Source organism: Oenanthe melanoleuca, chromosome 15, assembly GCF_029582105.1.
Source record: "Oenanthe melanoleuca isolate GR-GAL-2019-014 chromosome 15, OMel1.0, whole genome shotgun sequence".
In the NCBI taxonomy this organism is placed as follows: domain Eukaryota; kingdom Metazoa; phylum Chordata; class Aves; order Passeriformes; family Muscicapidae; genus Oenanthe; species Oenanthe melanoleuca.
The window spans coordinates 3,335,691-3,359,003 of record NC_079349.1 but is presented as its reverse complement, the minus strand read 5'-3'; the positions used below and the strand labels follow the sequence as shown (position 1 = coordinate 3,359,003).

Sequence of the window (23,313 nt, the reverse complement as noted above, 5' to 3'; positions counted from 1 at the left end):
CATGGACAAATTGTCCGCTGCAATACCACCCAGGGATGAAACCTGTGCTGCTCCCCAGGGCTGGGCTGCTGTGGGATGGATCCTGTGCTCCAGCAGCCTCCATAAAGCATTCACCCCTCCTCTGCAGAGCTCCCACCCTGGGGTCAGCAGGTGAATGTGAGCATGGAAACCTCTTTAGATGCTCAACACGACTTGGTCAAGGCAGCCAACACCACCCACCAGCCTGGGGTGCACCTGGTGACCTTCTGTGGGTCTGCACCTCCTATCTTGGGAAGAGTGATGGGGGAGGCTGGAATGGGAACAGTGACACCCCCTCCATGGCACAGCACCATCAGCCCCCAAAGCCCGGGAGCGCCCGTACCTGTAGTTGTGGAACCAATTGATGACGGTGTTGGTCTTGAGGTTGAGCTGGAAGGAGAGCAGCTCGATGGTCTGCTGGGAGGGGTATGGCTCCAGCTGGTAGGCTTTCTTTAGGGCTTCCTTCTCCTCTGGTGCCAGCACCACCCGTGGCTTCTTGATCTGGAGCAGGCTGAGCTCCTGCGGCGGCGCGCCGGGGCTGGCGCACTCGGAGCGGGCGCCGGGGGACTCGCTGTCCGAGCCGGCGCTCATCAGCCCGTACCGGCGCTTCAGGTAGGCTGCAGGACAGGACACCCAGCTGGCACCACTCACCCCCCAGCCCAGGAACCCCCCTTGGCCAGCCCCCCGCACCCAGCAGGGCCGTGTCACCCCACTCCTCACCCTTCTTCTCCAGCTTCTTCATGTCGCGCAGCTTCTCCACGTTGTGGGGGTCGTTGAGCCAGAGCTGCATCCGGACAAAGGGCTCCCTCCCCTTCAGGCTCAGCTTGTGCCACGGCTTGGGCCTGGAGAGGAGATCGGACACCGAGCCCTGCGTCAGGCCCAGGATGCTCTCCCCAAACAGCCGCTGGCCTGGCGGAGGAGAAGCACAGGTTAGAGGGGTTAGAGCAGCGGGACGGGCGCTGCAGTCCCCCTGCAGAGCAGCTGCACCCCATTTCCCAGCCAGCATCCTCCTGGAATTCCCATGAGCACCCACAGAAAAACATCTGGGAGGGGGGGGTGCATCTGCAGGAATTGGGATGCTGGATCCATGCAGTTTTACCAGCAGCTCCCAAAAACCTGGGCAGAGAGAGGGTCCACACCTAAATTGTTGTCCGTCAAGACCTCCTTGACCTTCTTGGTGATGGAGTAGGTGTCCAGCTCGGGGGACATGGCCACGATCTCCTGGATGCCCACGGGCCCCTGGCTGTTGGGATACATCTTCCCGCCCAGCGCAGGCGTCGAGCGGCTCTCGGGCTGCTGGTTCTCCTTGCTGCTCTCCAAGGCCAGGGTGAGGGGCTCCTGGCAGCCCTTCTCGTGCTCAGCAGGGCTGGGGGGCGGCGAGGGGGACGGCTGGGGTTCCACTGGGCTGGCTGTGTGACACACAGAGGGGTCAGTGGGGACAGTGCAGGGACCTGGCAGGAGCAGCAGGGGCATTTGGGGGATGCCTAAAAATTCAGTTACTGCTTTAAGTCAGGCACAAAGTCCAAGATTTTTGATGTGGCTTTCCTTTTATTTTTGTTTTAAATGAAGGGGTTGGGGATAAAAGGATCTGGCTGCTGATGTTGGAGTTGGCAGGGTCAGCCCTTCCCAGTGCTGGGATGGGAGCAGGACAAACTCACTGGGATGCAGAGGATGGGCACAGAAGTGGTGGGGACACTGATGGCACATGGGGACAGTGGTGTCACTTACCCTGGGAGGGTGTGGGCTGCTGGCTGATCCCCTGGCCCAGCTGGTCTGTCAGCCAGAGCTGCATGCGGATGAAAGGCTCTCGACCCTTCTGTGTCAGCTTGCTCCACGGTTTGGGCCGCGACAGCATGTCACTCACACTGCCCTGGGACAGTCCCAGCACCTGGGCACCACGCAGGCGTCACCACCAAAGGTGGGGTGCACTCCCCTGGTGCTGGGAAGCTGCCTGCCCTCCACCCCCGTGTCAGGGGAGGGGGAGCAGCATGCCCCCCACTGCCACCCACTGCCCCACAGAATGTCTGGGCCCTCTGTCCCCTGCTGATTGTGGGTCCTCCTGGGATACCCAGTGGTATGGGAGGCTGGTTCCCAAAGGGTTCTGCTCAGGGGACTGGGCATTCTTGGTGGAAAGTGCCACTGTCAAATTAGTGGTCACTGGGAGACCGGGGTTGGGTCAGACCCTGAGGACTCAAGAGTCCTCCAAGGAGAAACAGACCAGGGAAAAGGACATCAATGAGCCCCAGGCTCTGGGTCATGGAGCAGAGGAGACACCAGACCCCCCTTCTCCAGGCTGGTACCTTCTCTCCGAAAATCCTCTGGCAGATGCCGTTCTTGGCCAGCTTCTCCTTGACCTGCCGGGTCAGCTCCAGCGTGTCCACCTCCCTGTACATGTACATCTCGTACTGCTCGGGGGTCAGCGGCGGCACCGTCGGCTTCAGGGTCCGTGGCACGTAGGTGGGGTAGTAGGACAGACGGCCACCAGCGGGTTCCGCGCCCGCTCCCTCCGCCTTCATCTCCGACAGCCGCTGCGGCTCCTCCTCCGCCGGCTGCAGCTCGTCCTCGTTGGTGCCGCCCTCGCCGGGCTCGCCCCGCGCCCAGCCCCGGCCATTGGCCATGCTGGAGTAGCTCGAGGAGGAGGAGGACAGCGACGGCGACACGGAGGTGTAGGGCCGGCTGAGCAGGCTCCGCTCGGACGCCCAGTGCTGGTCGAAGTAGGAGCCGGCATCGCCGATCTCCGACTTCACCTTGCGGATGATGCTCTGCACGAAGGCGGCGGGGGACAGCACGGCCAGCGGCGGCTGCGGCGGGCCGGGGCTGGCCCCGCTGCCCTCCTCCTGCTTGACGTAGGCAGGGGCGATGTTCTGGCTGACGGTGGCCAGCGTGGAGCGCTCGGCAGGTGCCGCGTCCCCCCCGCGCCCGCCGGCCCCCGACTCCATGTCCAGCAGCGCCTGCTGCTGCGCCTGCATCTCCCGCCGCGCCTGCTCCAGGATGCTCTTGATGGCATCCTCCGAGCTGCCGCCCGCCCCGTTGGACACTGCCTGCGATGCCGACGGCGTTTTGGGCTCCCCTGCGCAGAAACAGGGTGAGGGCAGCCCCGAGGAGCGGCACGCGGCGTTTACCGTGCGGCCGCAATTCAAAGTGTGGGAGAAAAGTGGTTTATCCCCGTCTGAAGCAAAAGCTTCAACGGCCCAACTCAAAGCCAACTTCTTTTTTGATGATTGCAAAATAAATCCCATTACCAACAATGCGATAGACAAACATGTTTGTTTTCCCTGCCTGTTTTTCCACTGTTCCCGTCTAATTTAATTCTCTAGGATTCTGCTTTCTCAGCAGACTACCTGTTTTAATGTATTTCATTTCTTGTAATTGACTGCGAGAGCAGCTGCTTTAATGATTCCTCGTGCCAGATGGGTCCTGAATACTCATTTAATCATCTGGTTTGGGGCAGGGGGGGAGGAAAAGAGTGCATCCAAAGTTTCTGAAAGCCCAGATCTGAATTCTGCTGCACGGGGACTCTTCCACCCTACATGATATTTCTTTCCAACATGCTCTAAAATTCTCCATGGGTGTCAACGGGTGAAACACCCCCCAAAAAAAGCCCATTTTTGGGATGGGATCCACAGCCACAGAGCACCCAGCCACTGGCACTTGGGTGCTGCTGCCATGGGGCAGAGCAGGGACTTGGCCACCCCTGGAGCCACCCCCACGGCAGCACCTACCTCCCTTCTGAGACTCAATCTCCTTTTTTGCCTGCTCCAGGATGCTTTTGATGGCGTCGTCGGAGCCGGTCTCGGGTGTCCTGATCCGTGGCGTGATGCTACCTGATCAAAGAGGCAGGATAACAGCTTTGTCACCAGCGCTGGTTTTACAAGCTCCACTTGTATGTCAGGAAGTGTTTACTGCTCCTCATGTTCTGTTATTTTTAGGGATGCTGGTTTGAAGACAAATGTCACTCCTGATTAGAGCATAGGGAGCCCTGGTAGCCCTGGCTGCCAGCTCCAGCCTCGGGCACAGCATCTCCCATCACCCTGCTCATCCCAACCAAGGGCACCAGCAGCAGAGACACGGGCACAGGGAGCATGTCCCCATCCCTGGCACTGTGCTCTCCTGGCTGTGCAGGAGAAGTGTTAATGATGGATCAGATCCAGGGGATAAATCAGAGCCCTCCAGGCTGAAACCAGCAGGTGCATGGATGGTGGGTGTGCATTGTCCACTCCTGGTGCCACCAAGGGGACTTGAGTGACCAGCTGAGATGTCACCAGCAGCCACTGTCCCCAGAGATGGGATTCACCATCCCATGGCTGTGCCAACACCGCACCAAGGTTCTGCAGCACTAAAACTTCATTATTTTAATGAAATATTCCCGAGCACACTGATTCATACGGCACAGAACAGTCTAATGAATAATTAAATGGCACTTGTCAGAATAAATGAGTAAAGCACGTCCGGGGATGCAGCTTCCACAGCCATGGGTTGTGTTAACTGCTGCTGTTTGCCAGGGCTCATCCCAACTGGCAGCCAGGAAAATCCCGGGGTGCCACTGACGGGACCAGTGTCACAGTCTGGTGTCACCCTCTGCCAGGGCAGGGTGAACTGGGGTGCACTGGGAGGGGATGCTGCAGCACCCCAGGACAGGACTGGCTGGCCAGGGCCACCCCAACCACTCACCTCTCTGGCGCACCTGGATAGTCCTCAGGGCCAGCACGTTCTGCTCGTCGGAGAGGAACTGCTTCATCTTGATGAACGGCTCCTTGCCCTTCACCGTCAGCTTGTGCCAGGGCTTGGGCCGCGCCAGGATCTCGCTGACAGAGCCCTGCGACAGCCCCAGCACGTAGTGCCCGAACACCCTCTGCCCGATGTTGTGCTTCAGCAGCTGCTCCTTCACCTGGAAGGCGATTTCGGCCGTGTCCAGCTGCTCCTCCTCGGCGGCGCTGCCGGCGCTGCCCTCGCAGGGCTCGCCGGGCGGGCTGGTGGCACTGGGGGCTGGCACGGGGACGGGCTGCACGCTGCTGCTTTTGGCCCCGAAGAAGGAGGAGGGGAAGGGAGGGCCCCCGCTGCTGCTCTCGCTCTTGTAGCTGGGCAGGGGGAGGTGGGGGGGCTTGGGGTCCCCTGAAAGCCGCTCGCCCCCCGGGAAAGGGGACAGAGAGAATGTCCGGGGACCATCGGGGGCCAGGCCGGGGCCAGGCAGTGCTGGGAGGGGAGTGGGGGAGGCGGGGTCGTCAGCAGGGGCGTGGTGAGGGGATGGGTACGGCTGCTCCATGCTCAGTGAATCCTTCCCCGACTCGTCTTCGGAGTGATCCTCCTCTAGAGATGAAGGAGAGAGAGGGAGACACACACTAGAGTCCTCCTGGCCACAGCCCAGTTTCCCCAGGCGACATCTCGCCCCACCACAGCCAGGGCAGGATCTGTCCCTGCCACCCGCATCCCCACGGATATTCCAGGATCCCTACCAGTGCTGGCCAGCAGGCTGGGCTTCTCCAGCAGGTACTTCTGGGAGGGGTAGAAAGCCTCCTTCCCCAGCAGCAGGGCTTCCTCCGCCTTGGAGATGCTCTGCAAGGAGCCAAGGCGAGATGGGGACAGGCGGCGGCGGCAGCGGCGGCAGGGCTGGCACAGCCCGGCCAGCGCCTCGGGACGGGCCACAGCACTTGCCTGGGGGAGGCTGCAGCCAGCAGAGGCCACCTTCATCGCCTTCAGGATGCTGGGAGGGAGACAAGGGGGTGACACGGCGGCCACGGAAGGGTGACACGGCCGTGGGAGCGCCGTGGGTGCCGCTCAAGCCATACCTCAGCTCTGTTTTGATCTCCTCGTAGTCTGCCTGTGCCTGCAGCTTCTCCTCCAGCTTCTGTGGAGCAGAGGAGGGGAGTCCTTGCAGCCAGACCCTGGAGGGCACCCGGCACGGCCGGACACGGGTCCCCCACCCCGCGTGCCCCACGCACCTCGATGGCCTCGTTCTTGGCGGCCAGCTGCCCCTCCAGCTCGGCGATCTGGTTGGCAGAGGATTCCTCCAGCTCCTGCAGGGAGCTCTGGAGGTGCTGGACGTCCTTCAGGAGCCGCAGGATCTCCCGGTCCTTGGCAGCCAGAGCTGCCTCCAGCCTCGACCCTGAGCACATGGAATAGTTCACTTTGTCCTGCTGGGAGAGGGGACACTGTCAGCTCCCGGCAGCCCAGCTCGGGGACAAGGGCCACCCTCCCCACTGGACACGTCCCCACAGCAAGCAGAGAGTCCAGAGCTCAGCCTGCTGCTTTGGGGACTGTGGTGACAGAGCCCTGGGGAGGGACACACCTTCCTTCTGCCCTTAAAGGTCTCCCAAGTGCATTTTGGTGCCCTGGGGTCCATGTCCCCTTTTCCATGGGAGGCTGAAGGATACAGCCAGTGCCATTCCTTCAGGGTGGAAACACTGCTTGGGAAATTTGGGCTTGGCATTTTGGGGCAACCCAATACGGTGCACAAAAAGGTGCTCCTGCATCAGTGGGATGCTCCCAAGTGCAATGGGATGCTGTGGCTGTGAGAGATGCTGCCAGCTGCAGTGGGGTGCTGATGGCCCCAAAGGATGCTCCTGGCCCTGGGGGTGCTCCTGGCCCCAAAGGATGCTTCTAGCCCAGGGCTGTTCCTGGCCCCAAAGGATGCTCCTGCCCCAGGGCTGTTCTGGCCCCAAAGGATGCTCCCTGCTCTGAGAGGTGCTCCTGGCCCCGGGGATGCCCTCACCCCCGTGCTGCCCGTCGGGGAGCAGCAGGCCAGGCGCAGGGAGCTGTTGACAGCCGCCAGCTGCTCCCGCAAACTCTCCACTTCCCTCTGCGCCGCCTCCGCCCGCTGCAAGAGAACACAGCAGGAATCAGCCCAGGCACTGCAGCTCATCCACCCACACAGGGTCCAGCATCTGCCCCAGGCTGTGCCTCTCCTGAGCATCCCATTCCCACCTCCAGCATCATAAGCCCAGCCTAGGCATTTAAGCTCCCCCCACATACTTAAGCTCCCCACATCCTAAAACAGTTCCTGATCCTAATCCTTGGGCACTGGCTGCAGACCATCTCCAGGATAACAGGTTTTTTTCCACCCAAAAGGATGGTTTTATTTATACAAATTGTTCTTTAGATCTCTTTTATTATCCACATGCATTTATTGGTATCTACATTTTCAGAATTAAATAAAACTAATTAAGGGGAATGGACAGGACCAAGAGGGATTACACTGGAATCTAACACATGAACAGTGTGGGTTGTGCCCTAAAACACCCCTGAGAGGCTGGAGGTGACAAGTGCCAGCTCCAGCAGCCAAATGGTGCCTGTCAATCCCTTATCAGTTTTGGGGACAGACATCCAGGTCCCACAGATACTCGGGGTGCATGCAGCCCACCAGCTCCTGCAAAGTCAGCTCCTGGCTCACCTGGTTGGCTTTCTCAAGGTTGGTCATGATCATGGCGACTTCATCTGCCCTGTGACAGAAAACAAGAGGTGTGGAGGCACAGACACAGCCCAGAACACGGGCAGGAGGTTTAGGGATAAGGATCCTGCTGTTGGAAATGGTACAACTCTCAAAATTTTTTTGTATCTTTAGTCAGAGGCTTGTTTGCCTTTGCCCAGGGGGAGGGGAATTGAAGTTTCCCTTCAAAAGATTCTGTTCACTGGGGAAGAACTGGGAGTAGCCAGGAGATAAACAGGAGATAAGAAAACATTAACAAACATTTCCCCCCTGGTGGGTGGAGACACCTGGTCTAGGAAAAGATCAGCAAGAGAACCAAAGGATGATGACCTAATTAGCATCGAAGGTAAAGGGATTAATAGATCGAATAATAGGAATTGTGTCATTTGAATGTGAATTACTGTGGGGTTTTTAGGCATAAATATGTGAAAGGTCTGATAAAGAACCATGTGTGATTGAATTTTTCACTGCACAGCCCAGGTCTGCATGGATGAAATAATTTCTGTTGCACATCCTGGACAGAAAAAAGTAGTGCCTTTAAAAGATGTTGGAGAATTTCTGTTTTTCCCACAGTTTTGGTGATACCAGGACTCAGGATGTTCCTTCAGTGGCTTGAAGGATCTCAGCTCCTCAAGGAACACCACGGAGATGTCCCAGTGCTGCCAAAAGTGGCTCCAAGCCCAGCTTTGAGCAGGACCCAGCCCTGCTGGGAGCTTACTTGGACGCTGCTTCCTCGTCGTACTTGCAGCGCAGCTCCAGCAGCTCCGTCTGGGTGGCCTTCAGCGCTGGCAAGATGAAGAGGAGGGTGAGCTGTGGGGTGGGGGCTTGGCCCCCCAGGGTCAGCAGCCCCTGTCCCAGCCCCTCTACCTGCGTGGAGCACTTTGATCTTCTCCTCTGCCTCCCCCAGCCGAGCGGCCAAGGTGACCTGAGCTTCCTGCAGGCCCCTGCAAGAGACAGGGATGTACCCAAAATCACACAGAGACCCCTCACAGCATCCCCTCCTCCACCCCATCACTCACTGAAGCCAGGAAAGACCCACCAGTGGATACCAGCGTGTGCTCAGGCCCACAGTGTTAAGGGGTTTATTGCCTCAAGTGTAAAAAAAAAAATCACTTTGGGTTGAAAATGCTCCCTGATCCCAGAGGCTGAAACCCTAATGAGGGGGGGATGGCAGCCCACCCCCACCTGTAATTAAATGGAGGAGGGGGAAGCAATCAGGGAAAAGTTATTCTGCATTATTTATAGCCTGCACTTGCCAGGAACTTACTCGCAGAGATCTGCAATTTAGGGTCTAAAGATTCTTCATTTGTTTCCCGGAGCAGCGTGTTAAGGAATAACAATGAAGGCACCGAGGAGGCCGGGAGCCTCCAAATTAAAAGGTCATCTAATGAGGTTCATCAGCGCCCTGGATTCAATCCATTAGTCTGAGCAAAGCCAGGGACATTGCACAAGGGGACAACAGGAGGAACCTGGGCTGGCTGTGCCCCAAAACCACCTGGGACTGGGGATGGACAGACAGACGGACACTGGGAGAGTCTGAGACGGTGCCAGGTTTCTGAGAAGGACGCGACCACTCCCAAAGGGAAGGAGAACGGGGACGGACAGACAGGAGCAGGGACAGAGCCCCAAAACCACCCCAAATCCCGGCACTCACGTACTTCTGCTTGTCTGCCTCATTTCTGAGCAGCGAGCTCTCTGTGCCCGGCGCTTTGCCGTCGGTGCCGGGGAGCGGGGGCTCTGCTGCCGGCGATCTCCCCTCCCTGCGCTCTGCGGGGGGACACAGTCACACGGCTGCGGAGGGGACAGCAGCTGTGTGGCCAGGGGGCAGCTCCCAGGGATGCCACCCTTCCCCTGCGGGTCGGTACCTTTGGTGCTGGCGAGCTCCGGGTGCCTCTTCCAGGGCCGGCTGAGCTCCTTCAGCGGCGGCGGCGGCTCGGGCTCCAGGCGCTGGAGCTGCTGCAGCCGATCCTCCAGGCTCCGGGCAGCCTCCAGCACAGGAGCGGGGTCTGCGGGGCCGGGGTGGGCGGTGAGAGGCGGGGATGGCTCTGCACGGGCCCCCTGCCACCTCCCCGTGACATTCCCAAAGCCGTGGGGACACGCCAGATCCCGCCGTGGGGATATCCCACATCCTGCCATTGCAGGAGCCGAGGGATATCCTGAGTCCTGCTTTCCAGGAGCCATGAGGACATTCCCACATCCTGCCTTTCTAGGAGTTGTGGGGATATCCTCAGTCCTGCCTTTCTAGGAGCCGTGGGACATCCTGCCTTTCTAGCAGCTGTGACGATATCCTGAATATTGCCATTCCAGGTGCCATGGGGACATCCTGCCATTCCAGGAGTCATGGGGACATCCTGAGTTCTGCCTTTCTAGCAGCCATGGGGATACTCTGCCTTTCTAGGAGTTGTAGGAATATCTTGAATCCTGCCATTCCAGGAGCTGTGGGAACATCCCCAAGCCCTGCCTTTCTAGGATCTGTGGAGACACCTCCAAGTCCTGCTTTTCCAGCAGCCACGGGGACACCCCCAATTCCTGCCATTCCAGGTGCCACGGGGACACCCTCAAAGTCCCGCCTCTCCAGGAGCCATGGGGACACACCAAATCCTGCTTTTCCAGCAGGGGATATCCTGAATCCTGCCATTCCAGGTGCCATGGGGATGTCCTGAGTCCTGCCTTTCTAGAAGCCACGGAGACATCCTGAACCCTGCCATTCCAAGTGCCATGGGGACATCCTGCCTTTCCAGGAGCTGTGGGGATATCCTGAGCCCTGCCATTCCAGGAGCCACGGGAACACCCCTGGCATCCTGCCTTTCACTGCCAGCCCCCAGGCACGGAGGGACGGGCAGGGGGCAGCCCCTCCCGGGGGCTCGGGCGGGGCTGGTTTGGGCACAGACAATGGAGGTTCGTGCCGAGGTAAGCAGGTGCAAACGGAGCCGTCCGTCTTCCCTCTGTCAGCATTACACCATCATTAGCTAGTGTCTGCTCAGCGGGGTGTGCCATTATGTCTCCCAGGGCTGATGTAATTATACATTGACATAATTAACCCAGCAAGCCCATTAAGCAGGCCAGCTAAAAATTCATCTATAATTATTTGTTGTGTGCATGCTAATGAGTCCATCTGCACTGCCATTGTACAACATGAACAAATTAATTTACAAGTCTGGATTTTTTAATAAGTTCAAGAAAATGCCTCCTATTGAGCCAGGTTAATACAGGTTTGGGGTTTGTTTTTTTTTCTTTTGTTGAGGTTTTTTTTCGTGGAAAAGAAGAGGAAAGAAAATAGATTTGAATTCCCCAGGGTCAAAAAGTTAGGCAAACAGGGAAGTGGGATGGAGTTGGGCATGCTACTGTACGGCACAGACACGTGGCAGGCATCCAAGGGTAAAAGATAATAATGGTGATAGAAAAAAATTCCAACAACTGCCTGCCTCCACTCAGAACAGGACACAGAGCAGCTCTGCTAAGTCCCTGGCTCAGTGGAAGTGGTGTGGGATGAAGGAGCCCATGTCATGGGATTAGAGGGCAAACACAGCACTCGATGATTTTGGGGTGAACCTGCCCAAAAGATTCAAGATTTGGTCCATGCCCACAAGGATGCTCCTTGCAATTAAGAAATGCCAAGACATGTGCTCCTCCAAATTGGATTTGCAGTGCCCTGCTGCTGCCCACAGCATCACACCCTACTGCATCCCCCAGGATTAGTGACTGCCAGGCCAAAAGCCCCTGGAGCATCCTCCTGCACAGGGAGCCTTATCCCTTCTTTCTGCTGGACATCACAAAGACCCCATGAGTGGATGAACAAGAGCTTTGTGCTGGGATTCTGGCCATGAGGATCTGAATGCTGCTGGCTTTGGCACTGAAACAAGGACCTGGCTCCAGCTGGGACCCCCCTGGGATGCTCATGGCATCCTTCAGCTCCTGGAATGCCTCAGCTCAGCATCCCACATCCCACAGGCTGGTTCCCCACCCAAAGGTGGGGATGGCAGTGATGCAGCACAGCCACAACCAGCCATTAATAACCCCTGTGAGTACATGAGTGGAGATAAGGACATGGATAATTAAACCCTGCACTCTGGGGGCTGCTGGGGTCCCCCCTGTGCTCCCCAGCCCTGGGGGTGTTGGCAGGAGGCTCTGTGCCAGCCTGTGAGCTGCCTCCATGCAGATAAACGCTGGGACAGGCCCTGTTCCATCCACACCAGCAACTCCTCCTGCCTCCAAGATGAGAAATAATATGGGGAAAATGGGTCTGAGTGATAAAGCACCAGGGATTTTCCTCAGATCAGCATTTTCCTTCCCATGAGCTGCAGCCCTGCTGGTGAGATACAGCTGGGGTGCTGTTCCCTGTTTGGAGCTGCCAGCCTGGGATGAAATGGTGGGAGCAGAGATTTGGGAAAGGGAAGAGCAAACCTCTGCAACAGCCAGGACAGCACAGATGCCAAATTCCCAGCTGGAATAACTACACTGGGCTAATGCCACACTGCCCATCCACTGGGAAACGCCACCCCTGGCTGTGGGGCTGGCTCTGCCACCACATGTGAGATATTGGGGGGTAGTCCATGATCACTGGGACAGGTTAGAGCTGACACTGGCCAGCAGCACAGGTGGGTGACGGGTGACACAAGGGACACGTGTGGCTAAACAGGACCTGAGGGTATCACACGCTCTGGTGGGCACAGAGAGCCCTGCCCTGGCACTCTGATCTATCACCCCACACCTCACCCACCCCGTGCAGTTTATACACAGTAATTAATTCAATAAATACGTGTGTAGTGCCACCACTAGCTGGCGTCGTTGGCCATCCTTTGGTGGCACCTGCAGCAGGATCAGAGTCATGAAATGTCCTGAGCTGGGAGGGAGCACAAGGATCCAGGAGTCCTGCACAGACACCCCAACAATCCCACCCTGTGCATCCCTGAGAGCCCTGTCCAAATGTTCCTGGAGTTCTGGCAGCCTTGACCATTCCCTGGGGAGCCTGGGCAGTGCCCAGCACCCTGTGGAGAGGAATCTTTCCCTGATATCCAACCTAAACCTCTCTGACACAGCTCCAGCTGTTTCCTGGGTCCTGTCCCTACTCACATTGGAGCTGCCCCTGCACTGCCCCTCCTGAGGATGCTTTGGATTGGGATGAGGGCTCCCCTCAGTCTCCTCTTCTCCAAGCTGAACAAACCAAGTGCCCCCAGCTGCTCCTCACGTCTCCTCCTCCTCCAGACCGTTCCCCATGTCCATGCCCTCTCTTGGATGCTCACTAACAGCATCACCAGCTAATCCTGGTGCCAGGGTCATTCTACCCAGCCCACATTCCATGCTGCTGCTGCCTGGCTCCAGGAGGAGCACAGGTCACCCTGGTGCACCCATGGGACACCCACAGCACCTCCACAGTGTTGTCACCTCTCCTCTGCCATCCCAACCTGCTCAAACACATCCACCAGCGCCCTAAGAATCCCTCCACGAGTCAAAGTCAGCCTTAAATCAAATCATCCCCAACAACAATGACATTAATTATGCTTTTAACACATTTTACTGCTTCTCCCCCTTCCCTTCACGCCACATCTGTGTGAACAATATCCAAAAGATTTACGGTTTTCTCCCGTAATTACAGACACACAGCCAGCTCACTTATCAAAATACTTGCTGAGCAATCAGGCTCTGTTACAGTCTCTGCCAGAGATTTGTGTTGACAGCAGCCATTCAAAGCAAAAAATGTCGAATCAGGACTTATGTGGCGCTTGGAAAGTGCTCCACAAAGAGTTCGCCTGTCGAGAGACGTGTGGACATGGAACAGACGGGGATGAACCACTGGAGGGAGGATTTGGGGAGCAGGAGAGGAGCAAGAGGTGATGTTGTGGAAAGCAGAGAGAGGAGAAGAGCAGGAGGAGTGCAGAGAGCACAGGACAGCAGTTTTTGGGGTGTGCATCCACGTGCGGGCGGGAGGAGCCGGCGGGGAGGTGGGGAGGGAAGATAACTGGGTTCTGGAAACCAAGCTGACATTTGGTTCTCGTAGCACAGGAGAAAATTTAATGAGGACAAAAATATGTCTCCCTAATTCCCCTAAGAAATCATTAAAACATTTTGTTATTCCTAAATGTCTGGAAAATGAATTAGTGGCCCTGCAGGAGCCTTTCCGCGCCGTTCGCAGCTCTCAGTCCCCGACGTGCCTGGTGCACATGAACCCCCCCAAAGTGGGGAGCAGCAGGAGGGGCCTCCCAGCCCCTCACCTCTGCCAACACAAACCTCAGGGCTCAGTTTCCCCATCCCAGGATGGCACAGGGTGACAGAGGGAGGATGTGCCCGTGGCTCGGTCAACTTACCGTCAAACAGACAAGTGGGAATAGCCGCGGTGTTACTACACGGGCTGAGCAAATGTATTCCTTTCCTGATGTCAAGATGCATTTGGCTCAGGGGCTGAAACACAGCGATGGCAAAAGCTGCTCCCTCTCCTCTCTTCGGCTGGGATCTCCAGAGCACCATGCGCCGGCCGCGCTCGGCGACGCCAGCCGTGCCGGGGACGGTGCCAGCTGTGCCAGGGGTGGTGCCAGCCGTGCCAGGGGTGGTGCCAGCCGTGCCAGGGATGATGCCAGTTGTGCCAGGGATGGTGCCAGCCGTGCCAGGGGTGGTGCTGCAGTCCTCGCTGGCTCCTCTGGGCACCGGCACACCGCTCGTTAGGCAGCCAGGTCGCCACCGCGCTGCTCACCTGGAGCTTGGAGCAGCCGCTTGTGAACGCTCAGGAAAACCTTCTCAGCCTCCTTGCTTCTCTTACTAAGTGCAGGCACCTGCAGGGAGAGGGATAAAGGGCTCAGGGATGGGCTGGGAGGGAGCCAGCGGGGTCGGTGTCCCCGGCATGGCGAAACTCCTCGTGCCGCTGCCGTGTCACGTCGCCCTGAATCATTGATGTGCTCTGAGTAAATGAAAATTATAATTTAATGTCAGCGCTTAAATAAGAAATAAAGAAGCCTGCCCGTTGTTTTGCCTGCTGGGCCTTCCCCAGCCATCCTCCCAGCACGGTGCTGGGGGTGGAGGTGATGCTCACACCAGGACTGGGACACGTCCTCCTGTCCCTGTCCCCCTTGGCCATTGGGGTGCCAGGGTGCTGGTGACACTCACACCAGCCACATCCCAATAACCCAACAACATTCATCTGCTGCGTGTTCCCATCCAATATTTATGAGCATGAATCATTTACTGCCTTTAATTTTTCAAGGCAATGACACCTCGGGGCAGGGGCTGCTGCCCACCAGGTCCCCTTGGTTACCTCTCACATCCACGTCTACCAAGACCATGGATGGGACACGAGGGCACAGGCATCAGGGATGGAAGTGACCCATTCCCAGCTGCAGCCAAACTGGGCACTCACACCAGCAGGTGATGGAGGAAGAGGTGCCCACCCAGCAGACACACTGTTGTGACAGGGAAATAATAAATTAAATTGCTCTTAAGCCACGGATGGGCTAATTATGAAACAAAACCTGAACGTTGGGCCTCAGTCCAGTGGCAGCTCCCACACCAGAACATTTTTCCCTGCTCTGTGCCAGCAGAGCTCCTGGCTCACCCCACCAGCCTGGATTGCCATTGCTTGTCATTCCAACCTGAAGCAAACGGCTCATTTGTAATCCAGCAGCCACCTGAGCAAGCTGCCTTCTCCTCCAGAGCTCGCAGGCACTGGAGCACAAAGATCATTTTTCTATTGTTAAAATTGTATAAGCTGGGCTTTTTATAGCAGCTCGTACACAAACCTACTTTCTCAGCACCACGGTTCCAGCAGAGGAGGAATTTGGGGGCTTTTCTTCAGCGTTCTGCAAAAATGCTTGGCTTCAGGGTGCTTTAAAATAATAATAGTGAAGAGGGGAAAGGAGGGAGGAGGCAGCCAGGAGCCAGCAGTGCCCGTGTGCTGGAGCAGGACAGGCTGTGCCTGCTGGATCTGGCAGGGGGGTGAGCCCTGATGGGGGATCTGTAGGGATGTGGGGTCACAGCAGTGCTGGGCTGCTCGTGGCATCAGCCCCGTGTGGCCTCCCCATTCCCAAACCCTTTGGAGTGCACAGGAAGGGAGCAGGAGCAGACATGGGGCCATGGGGATGCCTGGACCTGCCCCAGCTGCTCTGAAGAGCTTCATCTCCCCTGAGCTGGCATCAACCAAAGGGTGCAGAGCAAAGATCCAGCCTGAATGTTCTCCATTCCCTCTCCATCACCCTGTGCACCCCTAACCTGTGCCAGGGGCAAAGAGCTGGCCCAGGCTCCAAATCAAGCTGTTTGCACTGCATTTCATTCCTCATGTCACATGGGAGAGACAAGAGGAACCTTTTCCTCTCCTCAGCAATCCCTGTGGAGGTCTGAGCACCCCAGCTGTGGGGAGGGAAGGACCCTGCAGCATCCCCTGAGCTGGGCTCCAGCACATTCCAGCCCATGTTGGTTCCAGGCCATCACCAATGTGGGCAGGATGGTGAGCCAGGCACTCATTGGCTCTTCCAGAGTCCCACTAAACTTCTAGGAAATGTCAGTAGAAAAACAGATATTTAACATTTCCAGTGATCTTTTCTGGATGGGGGATAATTTACTCAAATGTCAGGGGAGATTCCTGCTGGAGCAGCTCCGAGTCCCGCACAGGGATGGCTCACCCAGCATTGAAACTGCTGCAATTCCTCACACAGAGCTGAATACACCTGGGAAAAGCCCACATCAGCCTTAAAACCAAGATCTTATAACTAAAGCACCTAAATTCTCACTTTCCTGAAGCAGAACCAAACCCTGCATCCACATCCAAGAAAACAACATGTCAAAAAGAGGAGAGGATGGGGATCCCCTTCTCCCCATCACCACCATGCCCGCCAGCAACACAAACCCTGAGCGAGCTCTGCCTCTGCACTAAACACCCAGGTACTCCTAATTCCCATTTTTCCCCCCCTCCATCTCCCTCAGCAGCATCCGTGGGCTCAAGGTGGGACGGGATCGCCGCCGTCTGATAAATTACATTTACGCGCCGGGTCCTTTTCATGGCTGGTGACTTTCCAGCAAAGCAATTATCACTGCAGAATGCCTAATAGCCTAATTAATTACTATTGTCAGGCTGGCCTCTGTGCCATGATTATACCTTCGGAAGCCAACTTTTTAAACATTTGGAAGCAGAAATATTATTATAATTGACTGACAAAATGGTAAAACTCCCCCGGCGCAGGCGGTGCTCCTCCCGGAGCGCCGGAGCGTCCCCGCTCCAGAGGCGCGGGATTTGCATCCCACCGGCGCCGAGTTTATTCTTACATCCACCAGATCAAGTGCAAGATAAGTACTGGGTTATTTCCATCTAAATACTGGTGGCTGTAAACCACAAATGAGCTCTTTTTCAGCGTCGAGGAACAGCTGTTGTTGGGGGGGGGCGGGGGGAAAGCGGCAGCAGAGACCCCAAATGTTGGAGAAAAATGATGAAAAAAAATTAATTCAAGCCTTCGCTGTTTTCCTTGGGTGGTTTTTGTTTTTGTTTTTTTTTTTTTTTTTTGCTGATGTGTAAAGAAATTGGGGAGAGAGAGAGGGTGGCAAGGAGGGGGAGACTGGGAAGGAGCCGCTGTCCTGGGAGAGCTCTGGGTGATGGGGCTGGACCACCATGAGGAACCACACAAAAAACTCCTTAAATCCACCAGACGAGTGCACAGAGCCATTGTGCATCCCACACCCCCACAGATCCATCACAAACCCCTCACACACATCCACAGACCCATCAAACACACCCAGGCCCATCACACCCCCCCTCAAACCCACTGCACCCCCACCCAAACCCATCACACCCACCCAGAACCCACAGCCCCCCCCCCCCTCCATTCCTCCACAGGCAGGAGCAGCTCCCAAGATTTTCACAAGGCCAAAAAGCAATTCGTGTCAAAAAGATCAATAATATAAAAATAAAGCTTGAGAATTCTAGTTAAAGGGAACATCACAGAAATATGTTGTTCACGTCCATGATTCAGAGATTAAAAAAAAAAAAAAGGGGGAGGGGGAAGAAGAATCAATATAAGTTCTTTAGATGATGTTATTTCTAATGAGAAATACACCAAGACTGCTGCAAATAACTGCTTAACAGAGAAAAAAAGAGCATTAATAATTTACTTTATAAAGCACGGGATCCCGAATGAGAGAAAATTGCTGCTGGTTCTTAATTTTGTTGTAATATTGCCTGACAAGTTCAACGATGTTTTGGCAAAGTTCTTGAGAGCAGAGACAGAGAACACTCAGTTCATTGGGTTATTTTTTCCCCCCCCTTTTTTTCCCACATCATCCCAACCCTGCTGGCTCAGGAGAAGGTGCCCAAGCTCTTTCCTTCCTGTGGCCCTCAGGATTTCTTGGGCTGAGCCCCCACATCAGCAACAGAAAAAATATTTCAAGCTTACCCCCTCTCCCCACCATAATTTAATCCATGTTTTTTCACTGACTGTTTGAGCTGGTTCTTTCCTTCTTATTTTTTTTTTTTCTGTTTTTTTTTTTTTTTTTTTTTTTTTTCCCTCCAATCTTTTTCCCTGAATTTATTTTTTTAGTGCTTTTGCTGACAGTTGGCAGCTCTGAACCATCTGCCACCAGCACAAATCCTGAAATCAAAGTTTTCAGCATCCAACCCAATGAGGAACAGGCTGATTTCTGACCATCACCAGGAGAAGGTGCCACCTGGGCAGGTTAATTCCCAGCAAGGCTGGATTTCTCCAAGCCCTCCATAATTATTTTCCACAAAAAAATAATATTTTCATGGAAAGTTATGCTTGTGGGAAAATATTTTCCTGCATAAAACGGGCAAAATTCCCTGTGTGGATGACAGCAGTGGTCCAGGTTGGTGTGGGATACAGGCAGGGATGCTCAGGATCTGCATCCCTGGCAGGAATTTTGGGGGGGTTCCCACTGGTCCCCAGATTTGGGATGGATCTGGGATGGAGCCAGGCTGGCCCCACACCCCGAGCATCACAAAGTTTCACCTCCCACTTAGCAGAACAAAACTTTTAATTTAGATGTTTTCATCTATCTATCAGAGTGAAAAAAAAATAAGTTTAAAATAATGACTGTAATAAATGAAGGTAATTAATTGTAGTTTGTTCCTTTACTGTCTAGTCAGCTTAATTTTACCTTTTCATCTAATAATGAGAAAATAATTTTTGTGCTCTGAGGGTTAATGATATGTAACTGCAAGAGCTGCTAATTGCATGTTGCAAACTATTCATCAAAATCCCCATCTGTGCTACTTGATTATGTTTGCTAAATTATTGCTTTGAATTATCTTTCATAAAGCAACTTTTGTAATTAGCAGGGCTTTCGCTCTGCTCTTTTCTCTGCCACAAGGATATTCAAACTTTGTCCCTCTCAAGCTGTTGCCATTAAACTGCTTTTGGGGAGAGAAAGGAGCTGCCCTTTAGTTGAAGAGGGGGGAAAAAATAAAAGCTGGGTTTATCCTCTGTGTTTATAATTTCTTCTCCTGGTCCTGCTACTCCTTCCTCGAGGAAAAAAATTATGAAAGAGCCAAAATGTTTCAGAAGGAATAGGAGAGAGAAAAGCCCATCCACACCCCTCCAGGGTAATATTTGTAAATTATATTTTTTCCCCTTTTTTCCTTCCCATTTAGGGGAAGGAGCAGAGGGGGAATGTTTGCCATCCATCACCCCGAGCTTATGGGTTCCTTCCTGTGGTGCAGGTGATGGAGCTCTCCCTGGTTAATATTCATGGGGAGAGAGAAAATGTGGGGTTGGAGGGGGAAATATATGGGATGGGAGTAGAGCAGGTTTTTCAAAAATTTGAAAAATAGGAAAAAAGAGGGAAAAGAAAAGGAAAAATGAGAGGGAAAAGAGAAAAATGAGGAAAAAAATGGGGGAAAGGGAAATAAAGAGGGAAGGGAGAAAAAGGTAAAAGGGGGAAAAGGGAAAAGAGAGGAACATGAGACAAAGAGGGGAAAAGAAGGAGAAAAAGAAAAAGCAGAAAGAGACAAAAGAGAGAAGACAAGAAAAAGATGAAGAGTGGAAAATAGAGGATTGAAGGGAAGGGGGAAAGGGAAGGGAAAAAGGAAAAGGAAAAGGAAAAAGGGAAGGGAAAAGAGGGAGAAAAGGGGAAGAACAGCCCTCAAGCCTGACTCCAGCACCCTGCATCACCTGGCACCAAAACAGCCCAGAAACCCAACCCCAAGGGAGCAGAATCCACCTTTGGGGATAAAATCCCCTAAAACCTCTTGTGGAAAAACTGCCTGGAGGGAGGAAGGTGGCAGAGCTGGGGGAGCAGCTGCTGCTGCTGTGCTGGGAATCGCCTCCTGCTCTCCCTGACACCCCCATAAATCCAGAGCCACTTGGGCTGAGGGGCTGCCCAGGCTTCCCAAAGGACATTGCTCATATTCCTGGAGCGGATCTAATGAAGACTATTGGAAAAAATGCAGTATTTAAAAGACTGAAAATGTATTCCTATTGTTATCACTCTCTTTTATGTGTTTATGCACAGTGCATCGGAATGAATCAATACTGGATTGCCCTATAAATAAATGAGCATATCCGTAAACCCAGTAATAAAATGAAGTGATGAAAAATATGGAAATCAGTCACATTTGTGTAAATCCACTTATTGTTTACTTTAATATTTTCCTATGCAGCTCTGTAGCTCCAAAGAGACAGATTTAAACCCAGGTAATGCTCAGCAGATGACAGATCCTAATGTGTGGCTGCTGGCGAGCTCAGAACACCAGCAGCTCTCCAGGGGTTTCCATCCAAGCACATTAGGGGAGCAGGGGAAGCAGCCCCTGAAGAAAACACCAAATTTTCAGGGAGAAAAGAGGTGTCCTGGAGTGCCATGAGACTCTCACCAGCATCAGGCACCAAAGCCAAGGCTCACGTGGGTGTGGAGCACCTGGGGCAGGATGGAGAAATATTCCCTGGCAGGATGATGAGCTGGGACCATGTTGTCCCACTCCAGTGGTTCAGCTTCTCCTCAATTTCCCAACTGCAACCTCATCCAGGGGATCCTGGGTGTCCATGGCATCTCCTGGATGTGCCATAGCCCCTCCTGGTCACCCCACTGCACTTCCCAGTGACACTGAGGCATTTCCTGGCCATGGCACCTCCTGGCTGTGCCACTGTGCCTCCTGCTCATGCTGTGGCAACTCCTGAAAACGTCCTGGCCACACCTTGGCACCTCCCAGACACATCTTGGCCCCTTCTGGCACCTCCCACTGCTGGTGGCTCCTTGCCCTGGCTGGAAGCTCTGTCCAGTCTGCCCCTCCCAGAAAAACCCCCCAAGAGCCAACAGGGTGGGAAAGGCCTGGGATCATCCCCAGGACCATGAGTGGCCAGGGCAGGTCCTGTCCCTGTCCCCCTGCTCTCCTTTTAGCATTCTCTCTAACGCTGCCAGTTTTCCCTCCCACCCAGCCAGCCTGGTAGAAACACCCCTCCCCACACAGCCTCCAAGAAAAGCTATTTTAGAGTTGCTCTTTTTTTTTCTTTCCCACCCCCCCCTCTCTTTCTCATCTTTTTTTTAATTCATTTTTTTCTAACAAACAAGCCATCTCCCCCCATCTGGGCTGCGAGCTGGGTGCCAACGCTCAACGTTTGCTTTTTATAAACGCCTCGAAACCCAAAATTCCCTCCCATGTTGCTGGGATGCATCCAGGTGGAGACTGCATCCAGCAGGATGCTGCACCCCACAAAAAAACCCTTTCCCCCAGCTCTGCTCACCCAAAAAGAGGTGGTGAGAGCCAGAATCCCCAAACCTCAAATTTAGAGGCTAAAATTTGCCTTTGTGGCCAATTAACTTCCCTTTTGTTAGTCACTCATATCTACAGCTCCCAAAAAATCTCGTTGCTGGGGAGGGAAATCCACCATCCTGCCGAGTTAATTCCCTAACAGCAAATCTCCTGAACCTCAGGTACATTTTTTTCCTAAATTCCCAGCTGAGTTCAATTAAATGTTTATGAGACTCTGCTCTTTCCCCCTGCCACCCTGCCAGTGCCAAAGCCAAGAAGCTCCTTCTGGAAAAGAACAAAAACAAAAGGTGGACAAAAACAACAAGAAAAATAATGGGGGGGAATAAAATCAAGGGGGTTTAGGGAGGGTGGAGTTTGAATTTGAGAAATACAATTCCCCTGGACCAGTTTTGCTCGGTGTCACACTGGCGGTATCGACAAGGGGGGTCACATGAATAATTGAAGGAATTCTGTATTCCCCACAAAAGAAAAGGCAAGCAGAGAGGGTTGTTGAGATAATCAGGAGCTGGCTAATCAATATTCTCAGCCCCAGCCTCCTCCTCGCTTCTCCAAAAGGAGCAGTGCCATAAGCTCATCAGTAACTGTAAAAAAAACATCGCACTCCGAGTGTCAAAATAGTCAAGCACAGCATATTGTATTGCCAGATTTCCCTCCCGGTCCACCCCGGTGCCAGATTCCATCCATCAGCAGGGAGGGAAGCCGTCCAACCATGACTTACTTACGCTTAAGTGTTCATAAATAAGGTTTTTAAGATATAGATGGCTTTTTAATTTCGGTGGAATGCAGGAAAAAAATAAAATGGAATCGAAATGACGGGGTGGATGCGGTGGGAAGAGACCTCTTGGGTGCTGCCTGGTGAATTCCACAGCCCAGGGGATGTCCTGGTCCTTATCCAGCTTGTACCAGGGTGAAAACAGCTGGAAAAAATTTAGGTTGGCACCATGAATTGTGGCAAAGGCTTTGTGTGGTGGGGAGATATGGTGAGAGGATGTAGTCCCGCTATGGAAACCTCATTAGACAGACTCTAATTACTGCCCTGCCGTCGGTGGGAAGAGACAGACACCGTAAAACCTGGGCAGGGGGTGGCCATTAATTGCTTTTTGATAAATTGGGGGCTGAGGTGCTGCTGGTCGAGGTCAGGAGGTGTCTGCCAGGGTTCAGCTGTGCCCCAAGCTCCAGCTGCTGGCGATTCAATCCCGTCCCCAACCAGCCCCAAATGGGCATTTTTGGGGCAAATTTGGTTTGCAATATAAAGAGCCGCCTCCTCCAGGATCAGCAGCCAGTCCTGGCCTGCAGGACCTGCAGTTTGCTCCATTTTGTCCCAGCAAAACCTTAAAACTCCCATGAAACCAGCCCTGCACCCCACACCATGAAGATTTAAGCTGTGGCTGCCTGAATCATGAGGGATTTGGCTCTTTCCTGCCTGGCATCACCAAAACCCACCTGGCTGTGCCGTGATGGGATGTGGGGCAGGAGATCCAGCACAGGGAGGCAGCAGCCAAGGCCACAGGGCAGGGGGTGACCCCAGCCATCCATCACCCCCTTCCCTGTATGTAAATCCCTGATGCCAAAGATGTATGGAGCCAATTACCAGGGGTCACCGCCGGGTGGAAAATTCAGACAACGAAGCTCCCGGTCTCCGATGAATTTGTGCGAGATTGCAAGTTACTGCCTTTTATTGGACAATATAAATATTTCACTGTTATATAAAAAAATATTGGTGAGGAAGCAGATAAAGCCGGGTCCTGTGTGTATACAGAGAAGCAGGGAGTGAAAAACGGCCGTCAGCATCTTTTTAACGGCCTCTGGTGCGGCGCAGGAACGGCTGCGGAGGGGAGGGGTGACCACGGTGGCACCACAGGACTGGGGGATCTCAGGGACCCCCAAGGCTGCAGTGGGGATGGGAATGGTGCTGGAATGAGCCCAGACACACAGACAAGAGCCTGGGCAAAGGGGTTGTGTCCTGAGCCAGCCACGGCAGAGAGCAGCACGGGGGATGCAGAAGCTGACACAGAAACCTTGGAGGCTCAGCGCCATTCCCAAGGAATGGATGTTGTCCCCAAACCACAGAGGATGCCCAGGAGGGTTGGGTCAGGAACAGCCTCACCTTATGGATCAACCCCAAATGCATTTCCCTAAGTCTTTTCCAATTTCATATCTGTCCCATCTGCGGACC

General features: G+C 54.3%; 1 protein-coding gene across 8 annotated transcripts in view; it reads right to left on the bottom strand.

Annotated features, from left to right (window-relative positions):
* Window positions 1–23,313, bottom strand: part of CUX2 (cut like homeobox 2) — a 59,999-nt gene that overhangs the window by 2,548 nt on the left and 34,138 nt on the right. For 2 of the 8 annotated variants that reach the window (XM_056504494.1, XM_056504495.1), the window contains exons 2-18: window positions 13,747–14,208; window positions 9,307–9,447; window positions 9,100–9,208; window positions 8,309–8,385; window positions 8,160–8,226; window positions 7,406–7,454; window positions 6,728–6,832; window positions 5,958–6,152; window positions 5,805–5,863; window positions 5,472–5,719; window positions 4,690–5,325; window positions 3,741–3,842; window positions 2,319–3,088; window positions 1,747–1,906; window positions 1,158–1,427; window positions 739–927; window positions 362–635 (exon numbers count right to left, since the gene is read on the bottom strand). In XM_056504494.1, the coding sequence (XP_056360469.1) occupies window positions 362–635; window positions 739–927; window positions 1,158–1,427; window positions 1,747–1,906; window positions 2,319–3,088; window positions 3,741–3,842; window positions 4,690–5,325; window positions 5,472–5,719; window positions 5,805–5,863; window positions 5,958–6,152; window positions 6,728–6,832; window positions 7,406–7,454; window positions 8,160–8,226; window positions 8,309–8,385; window positions 9,100–9,208; window positions 9,307–9,447; window positions 13,747–13,906 (3,611 nt within the window). In that variant the 5' untranslated portion in view covers window positions 13,907–14,208. Of the gene's footprint in view, window positions 1–361; window positions 636–738; window positions 928–1,157; window positions 1,428–1,746; window positions 1,907–2,318; window positions 3,089–3,740; window positions 3,843–4,689; window positions 5,326–5,471; window positions 5,720–5,804; window positions 5,864–5,957; window positions 6,153–6,727; window positions 6,833–7,405; window positions 7,455–8,159; window positions 8,227–8,308; window positions 8,386–9,095; window positions 9,209–9,306; window positions 9,448–13,746; window positions 14,209–23,313 lie in introns of those variants that run through there. The other 6 variants (XM_056504501.1, XM_056504498.1, XM_056504499.1 and 3 more) reach the window with 6 other exon arrangements.